The sequence below is a fragment of the Crocodylus siamensis genome, chromosome 12 (assembly GCF_052110815.1).
Source record: "Crocodylus siamensis isolate JL-2025a chromosome 12, ASM5211081v1, whole genome shotgun sequence".
NCBI lineage: Eukaryota > Metazoa > Chordata > Crocodylia > Crocodylidae > Crocodylus > Crocodylus siamensis.
Genome location: NC_143406.1, coordinates 1,889,980 through 1,906,081, shown reverse-complemented (window position 1 = coordinate 1,906,081; position 16,102 = coordinate 1,889,980). Strand labels below are relative to the sequence as shown.

The 16,102-nt window shown below is 45.4% G+C and overlaps 1 protein-coding gene across 2 annotated transcripts in view; it reads right to left on the bottom strand.

Moving 5' to 3' along the window:
• LOC149854435 (protein DDI1 homolog 2) overlaps positions 1-16,102 on the bottom strand; it is a 35,922-nt gene that overhangs the window by 15,223 nt on the left and 4,597 nt on the right. For both annotated transcript variants that reach the window (XM_090023583.1, XM_090023584.1), the window contains exons 2-8: positions 11,302-11,431; positions 9,821-10,051; positions 5,191-5,317; positions 3,250-3,377; positions 2,464-2,592; positions 817-920; positions 69-258 (exon numbers count right to left, since the gene is read on the bottom strand). In XM_090023583.1, coding sequence (XP_089879709.1) covers positions 69-258; positions 817-920; positions 2,464-2,592; positions 3,250-3,377; positions 5,191-5,317; positions 9,821-10,051; positions 11,302-11,431 — 1,039 coding nt within the window. The remainder of the gene's footprint in view (positions 1-68; positions 259-816; positions 921-2,463; positions 2,593-3,249; positions 3,378-5,190; positions 5,318-9,820; positions 10,052-11,301; positions 11,432-16,102) is intronic.

The following is a 16,102-nucleotide window of genomic DNA, read 5'->3' as shown; positions in this document are numbered from 1 at the left end:
AGAGCGCTCCTCACATGCTGCTGATAGCACTATGAAGATAGTTTCTCTGATTTGGCTCCCTATGGTACCTGCTTCCTCTACGGATTTCTGTAGCGCTTCTGCCAGTTCTTGGTCTGCGATCTCATCTGGCCGCATGTCCTCTCTCCCTGCCCCATACGCCAATCTAGCGCACTCCGGGAGCTCTCCCTCTGGAAGGAAAGGCGTCTGCGAGCCAGTGGTGCCAATCACTAGGACATTCTTCTTGAGATCAATGGAACACTGCGAAAGAATCAAGACACCAAATGCCTGCGTAAGAGTCAGTCGGCATAAGAGCAACCAGCTAAACAGTACATTTCCTAATGCAGAGAGACAACTCGCGCTTACAGTAAATAGCTGAGGAGCAGACTCCTAGTAAGTGACCACCCTACATATGCTCAGAAATATTTGAGCAGCCCATGCCTTCAACATACCTAACACTTCTTTCAGTTGCACTTATTTGCTGCTTCTACTACTCTTCAGCCCTTCTAAATTGAAGCAAAGGAACTGTTCCAGCTGTTAGGGAAGGCCCTACAAGTGACTGCATTTTAAACTGCTCAGTTACAAAGCTCTGAAGGCACCAGATTTCAAAGCAAAGAACTTAAGGCACAAAGGACTTACAAACTATACAAGGTATGTTTGCTTCTCCTGCCACCATACAAAAACCATCTGTTGCCATCTTTCTCCAGAATATCCTAGTCCTCCAAAATTCCTAAGGATGGCAACGATCTGGCACGTAGTGCTTTTCATCACGAAAGATCCAGGGGCCATTCCAAAATAAGCACCAATGGCTTCAGTTACCTGATGTCTCTTAAGCATATCCAGTCCTAAAAGCATATCCATTGGCTGTTCTTCAAGGATCGAGAAAGAGCATGGGAGGAAATCCCCTTCAATCTGAACCTGAGCTGAAATGCAGACAGAAAATAAAACAAACATTATATATTGACTACCCTCCAGTCTCAAGAAGTGCCCAAGACCTGCAGCACAAGGACTCTGCTGTCTGCGATTTGCTCCCCCACACAAAGATACAAAATCAGAGAACAGAGCTAAAAGGGTGCTCAGGTCGTCCAGTCCAACCCCCTGTGCTCACAGCAAGATCATCCCTGGCTAAACCAGCCAAGCGTTTGTCTAACCTCCAGCCAAGTGTTTGGTTAATCTCCTCCTGCACACTCCAAACATGGAGATTCTCCAGCCTCCCCAGGTAATCTATTTCAGCGCTTAACTACGTTATAGCTAGAAAGTTATTTCTAATATTCAACCTAAATTGTTGCAATTTAAGACCATTATTTCATGTCCTGTCCCTTGTGGCAATAGAGAACAGAGAAACATCCATTTTATTACCCCCTTCAGGTATTTGAAGACTTCTCCAATTCCATTTGTCTTTTCTCTAGACTAAATAATCCCTGTTCTTCCAACCAGTTCTCAAGTCTCCTAGACTGTTAATCATTTTTGTTGTTTTCCATGGGATTCTTCCCAATTTGTCTACATCTCCATTTGTCTATTGAGGAGCCAAGAGAGCAGTCCAGGGGAGGCCTCACTAGTTTAGACTGAAAGAATCACTCCTCTCGACTTGCAGATGACACTCCTGTTAATACAACCCAACAGGCTATTTGGTCTTGTTTTGTAATGAGTAAAGTGTTGACTCATTCAGCTTGTGATCCCATACAACTGCCAGGTCCTTTTCTGCAGTAGTGAGGCCTGATGACCAGCTGTCCCCTTACTTATATTTGTGGACACAATTGTTACAACCCAGATGCAGGACTCTGCACTTGCTCTTACTGAATTTCTTTCAATGTCAGATCTCTTCTCCAGTTTTCAAGGTTACTCTGAATCCAAATCCTTTCTAATATTTTCCCTCTTATTTTCAGAGTTGACCAGATTTTGCAGTCTAAGACACACTGCACATCTAGCCCCTCACGCTACAGCTAAAGACCCTCCATGCACTGCAGCAGAGTGCAAATCTGTGAATTAAAATGGTGAAACAAAGGTCAAACAAGGACAGCTGTTCCCTCATTTTTAAAAAAACTTGTGCAAGAATAGAGAGGTCTTAAAGTGCTCTCCTCATTAGGGTATACAAAACATTCAGCTGCCCTGGAATTCTCCCCTGAACAATTCACATTGCCTGCTAACTCCACCCTGATCCCAAAGTGCAAAGAATAAAGTTGTTTTACATGAATAACCTTGATTCCCGATTCATTGTTTCTCAGAATTTCCTGGGAACTCTAGACCAACCAGAATTAAGGTGTTCAGAACAAATTATAAAAATGATGTCGGGTACGAAGGCTATAGCACCTACAAGTTGGTGATGAATTCTGACCCCTCCTCACGGCAGTCCCTGAAGTCCAAAGGCAGACTCTTTGGTGCCGAGCAGAACGACAGACACAATAATGAAGGGACCACGACAGTTCAAACTGTGCAAAGAAACAGACCTGTTGAGCCATTACTTACCAAGGTGCACCCTGCCAATGATTTTCTGTGTGCCAACACCCTTTGCAATTCCTGCCCACCGCCGGTCTACTAGCCTCATTATGTTACACCTTTCAGCACAAGCTTGGCTCATAATGGTCATCTGGGCACCTACCAGAGACAAGAGGAATGAGTGATGTTAAAACAGCAAAGGGGTCAGTGGAAAGTCTTACTCACTTTCAGTGCAGACAGTTTAATCTAACACTCAGGGGGACCAAGGGCTGCATCAGGAAATCACATGGCATAAAGGTTGTTTGTTTTGTTTTTTTACAATACCACTGCTTTCTATTGACTGTATATAAATGCACAATCCATGGCTGAAGGTCTTTATTGTTATGGAGTCACGATAATCCTGAATGCTTACATTTTGAGAACAATGGATGAAAAGAGCTGTGCTACAGAGGAAAGCAAATCGCAAATTCATAGGTAGGGAAACTGAGGCCCATAGGTGGAGTGTACTGTCCAAAGCTGTAGGAGGAGAGCAGCAAAATTATGATCAGAAGCTAGAAATTCTCACTCCCAAGTTATTTGTTTTACCCACTAGATTGCACTAACTCCCAAATCAATCCCAATGCATTTTCAGTTCAGGGGAATAATACCAAAAGAGCCAATTCCAACTTTAACTGGATTCTTTTAAATCTTGTAACATTCATACGGGGAGGGAATGATGTAAATGGCCTTACTGTGGGAGATCATGATCTCCCTTAAAAAACCCAAGGGGGTGGGGGATGAGATAATAGAGAAATATCTACAATAGGGAATAGTCACCTGAGTCAACAAAAGCTTTCACTGGATGTCCATTGACTTTGCAGTTGATATAGAGCATCACCACTTGGCCAAAGCTCTCTGGGGCCTCTTCCATGGCTATCGTCATATTCTCTTCAATATTTTGTTGCCTGAATTTAATGAAAACCAGACATGGAAATCATGGCTTCCATGAGCAGAATGCACGTCTTTATTAGCTTCCTTTCTCCAAAGGTTTACTAACAGACTTGTCAACTTGTCACTCTCCTCTAGGAGAAACCAACTTTTGAACAGCTTGTGAAAGGACAACTTCATCAGTTAAACAGAGCTTAATGAGCAGAAGGACCACTACAAACAATCTTGCCTAATCCCGATCTTTCAGGTTGCTGCCAAGCAAGAAGGAAAGATTGTTCTTTGTAGTGCCTTCAATTAACACAGGTAACAGGAGATAGTACAGAGAAAGTTGTTAGCTGCATTTAGTACCTGGGAGACCTGCAACTGCCTGCTTCCCATTCACAACTAAAACTTGGCACTACAAAATTAACAAAAAGAACTAGAGGGCAAGAAACAGCATATTTATTAATCATGCTACAGCACAGCACTAAGGGCATGAGGTGAAGGTCTTGCCAGTAGCTACATACAATGCTGAGAGTCCACACAATAGCACTGTATCAAAACCCTTCCAACAACACTGCAGAACTTTCTTGCCTTTTGCAAGCATCAGGATGGGAAAAGGTTAAATAAAAGTGTGGTGCATGCAGCAACACAGCCACACATCCTCTCTATACATTTAAAGCTACAAAAGGAATGCAGAGCTAAGCTAAATCCAAATGCAGCTCAGTCCCTACAGAAGCAGCCTTGAGCATGATGGGAATCTGCAGCTATCTTGTTTGAAATAGCCCCTCTATGAATATAAAAAGATTGCCTGTAAAAAGAGAGTTTCCCTTTTGCACTGGTATGGGGGGAAGAGGGGCAATATTCCAAGCTTTTCTCCTGCCCTTCCTCTGCTTTGAGATGAGCTTTCCTCTGCCATGGGAAGGCTGCTTGCAATTCCCTTTGGAGGCAATCACTGATGTACCATGCACCTATTAAACGGTATCACTGGGGAAAAAAAATAAGCAATGCTGCTTGGAAACTGAGGGCTGACTCCTGAAAAAACAGCATGCTGCCCAGCTGCCAGGCTCCCGTGGCTTCAATTACTCATGAGACAGTTCAAAGCAAACTAAATCAGCCTCTTTCAATAGACAGGGCTGAGGCAGTCAAGAACAAGCAGCATATGCAAGTGGCAGAGATTTAGTGTCAGTTTGATTGCTGCCACCACACTTGTGCTTTCTTGCTTTCCCCCCCTCGTTTCAAAGGTGGTACAAAGTGTGGGTGTAAGGGAGGGAGTCGCAAGGTTTGCCTTTTTTAAAGAACCACTTTTCTGATGGTGACCACGCTTCAATTTTCTAACCAACCACAGGCGCAACATATAGAGAGAAACAGAGTGAATGCCACCCCCTCCCCCGCCACCGCCATGAAGCCAGATCAGTAGCAGCACGTGACACTGCCACACAGGAGACTCAGGAGGAGTCGGGGGTTAAGTTCACAAGTCCCAGAGCTCAGTTTTGAGGAGAACCAATATATTCTACGCAGTTAAATTCCAGGTCTCCATGGAAATGGGTAAGCAGAAGTCCTCTCTACTAGCTAGGTCATGGAGCCACACTTCACAATAGAAAGAGCACACTGAAAAAATACAGATGACAACTGGGGAGGGAGGGAGAGAATTGCAACTCCCACAGAGGAAATGACCCATATTGATACAGTTAGGGCAGATTAACCTAACATCACCAAAAGAACTGGGAGTCAATAGAGGAAGAAAAAGATTCATTCACCTTCCCTTTTGGTTCCAACTAGACCCCCAACTGCTTTTTCACTTGGAACAGAGTCTCATAAACAGTTCTCCCTTGGGCTTAGGTTTGCTACCTTATATCTTCTTCTATCTTGGCCTGAGCCTCTAGATCAAAAGGGTCAGCTGAAAACAGACGGATCCTTTCCTGCTCCCGCCGGGCTCGATCCTGCTGCTGCTCCACAAGCACCTTGGTAAACTTCTCTGCAATAACAAAAACAGACGTACCGACAATGGTTAGACGTGCAAATATCCTTTCCTGGAAACTGCTCTTAGAAAAACAAAAAACTCCATGGTTAAACTTCTGATGTAGAAGTGCCTTTTTAAAGAGCAGGCAACAGACAAGTGCAAAGCCAACAGTGCCTTCAGCATCAGGCTTTATTTCAGGGTTACCTGTAAGACCACTCAGGATGGACCGAATCTTTCGGATCGCCCATTTGGTCACTCAAGTATCCCCCCTAAGCAGGGATTCAACAGGACTGAAGTACTTCACAATGGGCCTGATGCCCAACAGACTATACAGATACACAACCAAAACTTGTCGGGTTCCGAGTGAACTGAAGTTACCCTGTGCATACCTTTCCTTTGCCAGCAAATGAGTTTTTAAATGTGAAGGCACCATGACAGGTAAAACAAAGGGCTGCAATTAACACATGTTTTCATTGCCTGACTGTGGCAAAAGCTGCTTAGGGAGCTCTTAGAAGAACAGCTGCTAAAGCAGCAAGCTATACCTAAAGCAGATATTACGAATCCAGCATTTGTATTCAAAGCTTGCAGCCTGAACATCAGTTCTTCATCAGTTCTTAGAAAAATCCTCAGCCAAAATTTGTTTTCCAATTAAGAAAAACTGAACATGAACACTAACTGAAACAGCAACCCATTACTTATTGATCCCACAACACTTTTTAAAAGGGGGCATCACTGCACTTATTTTATATGCATAGGGAAACTGAGCGGCAAAATTACGCAGTCCACCCAGAGCCTCAGTACCTCACTGGTACAGCCAGGAACACAACCCAGATCCCTTAACTCTCAGTATGGTGCTCTGGCCTTTTGATCAGCCTGCCAACAGCACTGGATGTTCCACCAAAAAGATACCAACAGACAACGGGCCGGAGATTAAATGTGCGCAAGAGCAAAGTCAAAACTCTAAGACTCTCAGGCCAGGCTTCGCGCATCAACCCTGTTTTAAAACCAAATAATGGAGGCCAAGATGTAAAAATCAGAGTTCCTAACATTAAATGCTGGAACCTGCATTTAAAAGCTGCTGCTAGGTTGGTTAGATCATATGTTTAGTGACATAATATTCAGGCACCCAGCCTTAATTTTTACTCCTTACATTTCCAATAGGTCTTGGAAATCAATGCAGTTCTGAATGTACGGTACCAGGGCTTTCACGTCAGTAAATGGAGTTCCTGGCCTTGAAGACTCTGATATACTCAGCAAGAACCCAGACATGTTTTGATCTCCCTAACCTGGCCTCACAAGCTATATAGTTGATGCCTTCTGATGCACTATAATGTACTCAGCACCGTCACATAGCAAGCTTCAGTGCACGTATTTTGGGCCCTGTAATGAAAGCAGTTCTGGATCTGTGCCCAAATATTGTTGGGTAACAACACAACATGATAAATTCTAACAGTGTGACCAGTAAACCCACCCTTTCTGATCACAGTGCTGCAGCGACTTTGAACTAAGTGTACAGCAGGAGGGGGGTTCACCAGATGAAGAAGGGCAGATGAGCTACTTCAGGGCCCTTGTTATGAACACTGTATACACTTAGGTTCAGTCCTCTATTCCTTGTGCCAGCATCACCCGGCTCCAACGAAGGTTCACGCAGAACGAAGACTATAACCTCTCAAGACCCCCTTGTACTAGGAACTGAAGTATACAAGCAGTGAGGTCCCAGGCAAGCTACTCCGTGGCCAACAGACAAGAGCAGCTTTTGGGAGCCCTCTAAACCCCTGCACCAGGCTGATGTCCTGCTGCTCCAGCCCTGAGTGGCTCTGGCCTGGCACAGAAACGAGGGTGTTATTTTCTTTGCACCCAGAGCCTGACCCAGCATTAAACCCAAGGAGCCAGGTTCACACTAATGATTTTTCCACTTCAGGACATGGTGTCTTCCACCTGACCCCTCAAACCTGTACGATTTGACCCCTGGTACTTAGCACTTCTTCAGAAACTAAACAGGCCATGTCCTTGTATACAGATTCATAACCATGAGAAAGGCTCCTCATTGCAGAGCCCCATAAACATGTAGGCACATTAAAACATTTTCTTTAAGGTATGGTGCTTAAGGCTCTTGCACAAGCCGTCCCCAGCAGCTGCCAATGCAGACTGAGCAGTGCTCTGGGTGCTTGAACTATTGTGCCAGTCTCTCTCCAACCCAACCTTGCCCTCGTAAGTATTGTGCAAGATGCACCAGGCACTTAAAAACCTGGGCCCATCCTCCTGGGCTGCTGCCAGCATCACAACAAGTACACGCTGCCTAGGTTCCAGCTGCTTGAAGGCGCATTCAATCGCCATCCTGCAGCTGCTTAGATAAACCACTCTTTTATGCTATCAAGGTACGCAGCAGGTGGCTTCCAAAGCCACAGGCAACAGTGGGTAGGCACGGCTCTGGAGTATCAGCACATGGAGGCTCACGCTGTTTCTCTCTGCTCTGTAGGCAAAGCTCCCTGTCCTAGTCAGGGAAAAGGAGCAGGAATTGATGAATCTTCTTGTATCACACACTTTTCCAGCTACCCAGCATTAGTGTTGGTGAATCTCCCATAGTTGGCAAGCAGGGGAAATCAGGAGGAAAAAATGTTTCCTGTTTGTTTGTTTTTTGAGGCTGCCCAGTTATTTCTCCAAGGTTTTGTAGCAGGAGCAAGGAATGGGAATGTGCCTTCCACCTCTCCCTCCAATGCAGCTGCTAAATGACACACAACACCTTCTATATCAGTGGTTCTCAGCCTCACTGGACATGAGGCACCCTCCATAACTTCTGTCAATTGAGTGGCACCTCATTTCAAAAGCTAATTTATATGTTACAGTGCTCACCTCCTTGCAGAGGGACTGGGCTCTGGGGGTAGGGGATCAGTAGGCAGGGACAAGCCTGAGCCTGCGCTTACCTGCTCATCTCCTCGCACCTCAAAGCACCCTGGTTAAGAATTGTTCTTCTATAGGGGACGGTACCTTTTACAGTGGGGCATGCCTCACATGACAGTAACAGATCTGTCCACACTTACAGACAGCTACTGCCACAGACAAGCCTCATGTGGATCATCTCCCTATTCACCTTTGGGACTACCTCTGCACACTGTTCCAGCACAGCGGTCTCTCTCATCTCCGAGTTCTCCAACCACTGCTGGGCAATCCATATCTGCAGCACAGTCTTCTCCCACAAGCTCAGGCCTGTTTCCTGAATCTAAAACTGGCGATCCACAGAGATCAGAGGACAGCCACAGAGCAACCCACCCTTGTCTGTCACCGGCTATCCTTGCCTTTGGTGGCTCACTGTCATCACATGAGATAACAGTGCAGGGGTTCATTAACCACAGCATGGTGCGGCAGGACAGTCTACACTTCACCCTGTGGGTGCTACTCCTGCTGCAGCAGCCTGACAGCTAAGGACTTGCACTGAATTAGACACTCAGCAGCAAGAAGGCACATGCATTACCACAGTCTGAGATCACCGAGATGGACGCAGGCCAAGACGGGATGCGTCCACACCACTGCCCTTCTAGTTTCAAGATGGCTCTGTATCCCTTCAGGAAGAGGACACCAAGAGAACCTCGGATGCTTCTCCCTTTTGCAACTGAGCCACTGCAGCTGCGTTTGAAGCCTTTTGGGAACCCTTCTCCCAGTGTCCCACTGTGCACCGTGGCAGGCATCCCCACTGCACAGACCGCTCTGGCAAGTCACATCCCTGTCCAGGATCTCATTTGTAGCAACTGAACACAGCCTGGGGCTTGTGCCAGACTGCTGCACTGCAGCGTGTTGCAAGTTGATGCCATGAATTTCACCTCCTGCCGCCTCCCTTTTCACATGCCCACGACCCTGCAGTCCAAGCACGCTGCTATCTTAGAAAGGACCCAAAGGCATTTTCAGGTTTTCAAAAAGTTACGTATAAAAATTGAGCAGTTTAAAGGCAGTGCTGCTAAAGAACAATGAGAATAAACACCACTGACCGGCTCCCCAGGTGACACGAGACTGTCAGATTAGGTGACTACCCTTTTCTTTGCTATATTTTTGATGTCCATGCCAGTAGTGATCAAATATTGTTACTATAGCAATGGATGGATTCAAAATGACTTGCTTTCTGGCCAAGTCTTAGCTGGCTGAGGGCCATGGCACAACCTACCAACACAGTTTGCACTAATTGGTATGTTTCTGGGAGTCTCAGTGAAGAGGCCATGGATTGAATGAGTCACAGGAACCGACCTCATCCCCAGACGCAATCCTTCTGACTAACGGGAAAAATACATGAGCAGGGTCAAAGACGAAAAGCTTGCAGGGCTGTTGTTAGTGCTTTTTTCTGTTGTCTGAAGAGAGTAATTCTGCCTTTAGGGATGACACTTCTCACCAGCACTGAAATCATTAAAGCTGCTAGGGCCACTGTGAGCCACCCAGCTGAGGAAATGCCCCAGGCTGCCACTGAATAGAATCCAGCACAGGCAGAAGTTGCAAAGCTGCAGCCTCAACCTTCCCCTAGCTCCAGCTTACCCAGGTCTCCACTGAGCAGGGCCTCTGCCAGAGGTGGGTTGCGTTCTTTCAGCAGGGACAGCTCGTGAGGATTGGCAAGCAACATGTCACGCAATAGTGCTGGATTGTCCAAGCCCTGAGGGAAGGAAGGTGCTTCAGGTGGTGACGAGCGCAGATGCTGTGCTGGTTGCTGAGGCTGCTGAGTTGACATTCCAGGTACTGCAATGCTGCTGAAGTCTATCCTGGGCAGACCTTAGGGAAAAAACGGTTAACAACGCTGTGAACACTTTGTATTTTCAACTCAGCAGCTCAAACCTGTGGAGTGGCAGTGCTGAACACGTGCATGTTTGAACAGGTCCTTTAAACTGCAATTCCTGTCTGAAGACTCCACCATGTCACCATCACATTCAGGTTAGCGGGTTAGGAATACTAACACATATTTATATAAAAATGAGCCGTTCTTTTATCTGGCCCATTTTCTTGAGCACACTTAGCCCTTTGGACTTATTTTTTCCGTAAGATATCTATACCCCACTCTGATTCGCAGAGGGCTTGTAAGGCTGAACTCAGCCTCTATAAGACACTTTGATATTCTCAAATAAAAGACATCAGTCTCCCAGCTAAGGTGCCAAATTCTTTAGAGTCTCAGGTATATCCTTTTATAAAAGGACAAAATCATGATGGGCATCCCTAGTCTTGGTAATTGGGAGGGAGGGGGCATGGGGTGGGTAAGGGAAGGGCTGGAATAGTGGTAACTCAGTTGCATGCTTGGGGTTTGAGGAACCTCTGGACTATCCACTGCATCACATCGCTGGGTCCATTCAGTTCCTCTGCGTATTTGTCACAACGTACATTCAGAACATGAATCGTGCCAGCCTTTTTTGTGCGTCCGAGCAGCATAGACTGCGCATTATCACACCATTATGTAGAATGGGAGAACTGCAGGAAGCCTTATGAAAATGGAGATGCGTTCAAAGCAGCTGCTTTTTTGAACATATTCTTTTGGTCGCTCCCTTCCCCCGCCAAAAACCCAGCAAAATCAGTTAGTCTTTCCCTTGGATTAGAACACTGTAAAGCAGCAAATAAGTCTAGCAATCAAAGAAAAAAAACACCCTAAAAGCAGAACTATTTTGCCTGATAAAGAACAGATGGAAGTTCGGATGTGTGATGAATGCTCATCAAGCACCGAGACAGTGAAATGAAGTGCACTGAGCACAACAGCGCTGTCATTGTACATTAGTACGCTAAATATGAAACTTGGAGCACTCATTTTCTGCCCAAAGCATATTTTTACCACCCACTTACCAATTCCTGGAAGGATGGCTTTACATTTAACATTAACAGACTCCCTTTTTGGTATTAATGCAACAACAAAGTTAAAATATGTCAGTAGATAAAACACCCAGATGATTAAGAGTCACCACTTACAGGTACCAATTTAGCGGAGCTGTTGATACAGGGACAAGAACCATTAGTCTGAGTTAGTCTGACAAGTTTCTCACCTGGAAAATGGCCAGGAGGCCGTGGCTCTACATTTTCCTTCTGTCGTAAAATCACCACATCCCCATCTTTCAAGCCATATGAGGCCAATGATCTGTGGTTGTCAGTTAGAGGCCTTTCTGCATAGACAATCTATACATGGGAAAAAGCAATGAAATAAAGAAAACTTATAGACAATAGAAGGCAGATAAAGCAAAATCCTAAATAATGGTTTTATGTAGAGAAATGAATTTTGCTTCACTCTAAATTTCAAGATGGATCCAGAAGAATTACTGGTAGGAGTGCGATTCCTATCAACGATACAGGCAGTTGTACAGCTCGTGCCCTACGTACCAGACAGGGATCCCAACATTAAGTGCTTACAGCACCACAGAGAATTATGTTTCCAGAAAACCCCCATGGTTTCACAGCATGCAGCATTTCTGAGAAGGGCTGATCAAGGAATACGAGAGCTGAAAATATATACGAGAAGCCTTGGATAGCGCCCAGTGTTCCACACGCTCCCCGCACAGCCATGGTCTGCCTGCCTCCCAAACGCTGATCTCCCTTCCTAGGTCATACCATCAATCAAGCATTTACCTTTATGCATTTCCAGGTCTGTGTTTAACACTGGACAGAACAGGAAAAGAAACAGAAAAGAGCATCACTGGTATTTTGCTCGCACCCTTCGACACGTAGTCATGATTTTCCAAAATAACTCGTTTAAAAAAAAATTGCCATTGACTTAGATCAGTGTTCAGCAGTTTCTGGTTTACTTCATCAACAGAACAGCAATACATGGCCTAGGACTGCTGGGATTTGAGCTCCTAAGGAATTGCTCAATTAAAACATACGATTTGCCCGAGTTCTACTTTAACCACAATCCTAAAAGGCCAGCAGTTCTTACTGGAGGTGGTGCCTTCAAAATCCCAGGAAGTCCATTTCATTTCAAAACACTAAACCTCTGTCTAGCCCATGCTAACACTGAAAGAGCAGTGTGAAGAGCTAAAAGGGTTGATGGATTAAGCACCGCCATTTGGTTTTTAGTGCAATCCCAGCTGAAGTCAAAAATGAAGAAACCTTGGAGGTCTACACCTAGTCCTACTGGGCACATGTTCAAATTTCACAATTACCATGTGCTTTAGCAAGACTGAGTTTCTGCTCCTGAGAAGCCCAGGACTGGATCGACAGGTTTGCTGCAGGTGAAGACCAGCAGCTGTGCACTGGCAGAGTTGTACTGGAGAGCTTCTCCAGAAACTGCCTACCTGTAGCTAACCAGCACCATCACAAAAAAGACAGATCTGCTGCAAAATACAATTCGCAGACACTTCCCAAGCCATTATGTCTGCAAACGTTTTCTGAGATGCCAGAACCCCACTAACTCTCTCTAGTGATGGAGAATACCATCATCAGCTCCTGAGCTCTGTCAAAACAAGCAAAGATGACAAGATCACAAAATAAGCTTTGTTCATTTATCTGACATGTATGGTTTAGCTTCGGTAATTAGCAGTCTTTCACAACATCCCACCGACTGTTCAGTCCCACATTTTATAAATGTAGCAAACAACTACACACTAATGTGAACGAAGGTAAATCGCCAGTATGTATCTAAAATACACCTCTGCATTTTCAGACTGCCTTTGCCATGGGTCTCTGGACTGTTTTGGGGAGCAGTGGTTCCAACAGCCACTCCATCTTCCCTTCCTGGTGGGCTCAGGGACTGTGAGAAGGGCAGTGACTTCAACCACCCTTCAATCCCTTCCACTAACTTGCGAACTGCTAACCCAAGTGCACCAGCCCAATCCAGCATGCGGCTTCCCGCAGGTCCAACAGTTTAGCGGCAGAGCTGTGGCGACATTAACTGCAGCCAGGCTCCAAGAGCTGCAGCAATTAACACTGCCATCACCCCCCGCAAATTTCCAGGCGCATGGGGGGCTTCACAGGCCAGATGACTTGGCTTTGCAGGCTGAATTCAGCCTGCATGCTGTGCTTTGAGCACTCACCGCAGTCACAGGCGATCCCAACATTAAAGCAAAGGTCTCACTCAGTCCAGCTGCCTTTTTTGCTGCTCAAGTGGGAGGTCTTCTCTAATGCAATGAATTTGATTTATTCAGTCAATTTCCTCCTTTCTAGTGGGATACCTGCCCCTCAGCAGAACACCCCTAACCCAGGGTCCTTCTTCAGAAATCCAGCTGGAAACCTGAGAAACCTGCAGAGACTCATCTCAACCCTGAAACAGGAGATCCAGCATTCTTAGAAAGTCTGACCTACGAATATCAAAAGCAACAGAGCTCGTTACTTGCCCATTGTCTTTCCCCCGCAGATGAGGCACTGGAGTGACCGCTTGTCAATACAGGGCAGTTCTTAACAGAGCTGGTCAGACTAACACCCAGTCTGACCCAAATGGAGTAAGCTGGGTGACTAAACAACTTAAGGCACGTCTTGATACAGGGCTACAGAGAAACAGCTGCAGGCAGAGCCTGACCCCAAGCAACTGGCTGTCATGCCACAAGGATCCGCTTCAGGGTCTCCAACAGGAGGCATCATGCCCATTAACACAGAGTACCTATACCTTCACCTCTTTGGCAGGCACTGATTTAAGAGGTGAGAGTGCCTGGAAGTGTCCTAAGAGACTGCAGTGTTGATGCCAGATACAAAACCGTAGCAGGAACAGTGTTCAGCAGAAATCCAGCACCAGATCTGGCTGGTCTAGGGATCTTGGGGCCAGCACAAAGGGCTCCAAATTTGATAAAACACATCAAGATTTTTAAAGTTAAAATGCTTAGTTATATGTGGCTAATTCTTTACCTTCAACACTTTTTATAATCTTAAGTACAAAGACAACTTAGTTCATTTCTTTGATTAAATGCTCTACTCGTAGAATTTCAAATTTTACAGAGTTTTTTTTCTGCTACAAAGTTAATACTGAAAATCTTTATCTATGCAGGAAGAGACAAGTTCAAGGGCCTAGACTCTCAAAACACAAAATTGATGAGCACAGCAAAGCCCATGTTGTACTTGCAACACCTAACACGATGAACGACCCCAACCCATGATAAATAAAATTCTCATTGTTAACACTGATACTATCTTGTCATAAAATAAAATGCTCAATCCCAGAGACCTCAGGGACACTTACTTTGAGAGAGGTCATGATGTCAGACCACTGGGTCTGGGGACCTCAATACCTCTTATGCTGGGCACAGAACCAGTTGGGTAAGCGGCTTGCAAGAATCAACAGCATCAAGTCCTTGGCATCACTTTGTTTTACTTTGGTGGATAAGGGAGCTCTCCAGTAACGGGGTACCAGACCTCTGGCACTGGATTTAGTCAGCATAATAAAGCCAGAGATCTCCGTGACCTCTATACCAGCTGCCCAACTATAACGGTGAGCAGATCTCCAACATCAAAATTAGATTTATAGACTGGCCTCGTGTTTGAGCCTGAAAAGCTTTCTCTGTTAATGGGCAGAGGGCACACTGCTTGCCTTTGTATGTCTGGAGGATGCCCACGCTGCACAAGGAGCTGCCTCTTTTTCATTCCTCACAAGAACAACTGACTGACAGACTTTCTGCTATAAATAAAAAGCCCCAAAATGCAGGAAAAAAAACACAGCCGCAAGAAGGGAAGTGAGGAGGACACAGCATGTGACGTGAGTTCGCTGCATGCTCAGCAGCAACATGAGACTGGTGGTGGGGATCACTCCCGCTTTTAATCTCCCCTCCAGGGATGCGAGGAGAAGGAAGTGGACCCGCGGGCAATGCACACAGTACGGTCACCCTGATGACACAAAGAATAATCAAAGGCTGCTCAAAGAAGAGTATGGAAGCTCTTTGTTCACTGTTAACTCTCATAACAGACACAGGAGAGGCCACCAAGTGTACAAATCTGGGGATGTTAAGATGAACTACTGCTAACATATTCCAGCTCATACTGCAGACCTGAACCATATCCAAAGCAATCAAGAGAGCTGTGATTAAGATGATACAGGACAGATACAAGATTAGAAACTAATGGGAGACTTCTGTCCTACTAAATACACGATTGGCAGCATCAATCTGTATCATATTCCACTGGCCGCCTGTGTCCACTCTTACCCGGCGAGCTATACTTATCCAGAACACATCGGTACGTTACCCATCTGCAAAGCAGAAACGTAACAACAGGCTCTTACTTATACCACTAAGCCTTGTTTGTGGGGAGAGATTCCCAAATGCAGCATCTCGTATAACTAAACACATCACACCCAGTTTGAATTCAGTAATGCTGCTGACAGGGGAAAAAAACCCAAGCTCTGAATAAACCTGACCTGCATGCATACAGCTTAAATGATGGACACGTTGTGCGGACATTCGGGGAGATGCAACATAACTCATTTTTAAAGAGATCTAACCTGCCTTCTTGCTTCGATGGGATCGTGAAACTTTCTGCCTTAACAGCTCAAAGGGCAAATTAAGCATGTAGCAGCTGCTCCGCTCTCCTCCTCTGTAGTCAAAATAACAAAAGTGTGACTAAATAAAATTAGCTTCTCTAGCTTGTAATGTATTAACGATGCAAATTCTGTAAGGCAGCTAAACTGTAAATGGAAAACTCCCCCGAAGGCAGTCAGTGACCACAATCCACCCTCCAGCATTATGAAAAGCTCTGGTTTGGCCAAGAACGTCCTGGAGCAGACTTCTCAATACACTAGGGAATCCTGAAGCCATTTTTTGCCTGGTTACGTGAAAACAATGACAAGAATCTTCCTTTAAACAGAACAAGAGTTATTAACTCCACCCAACAAAGTTGAAACATCTGTTAGCAACCCATTTCCATCACTGGTGT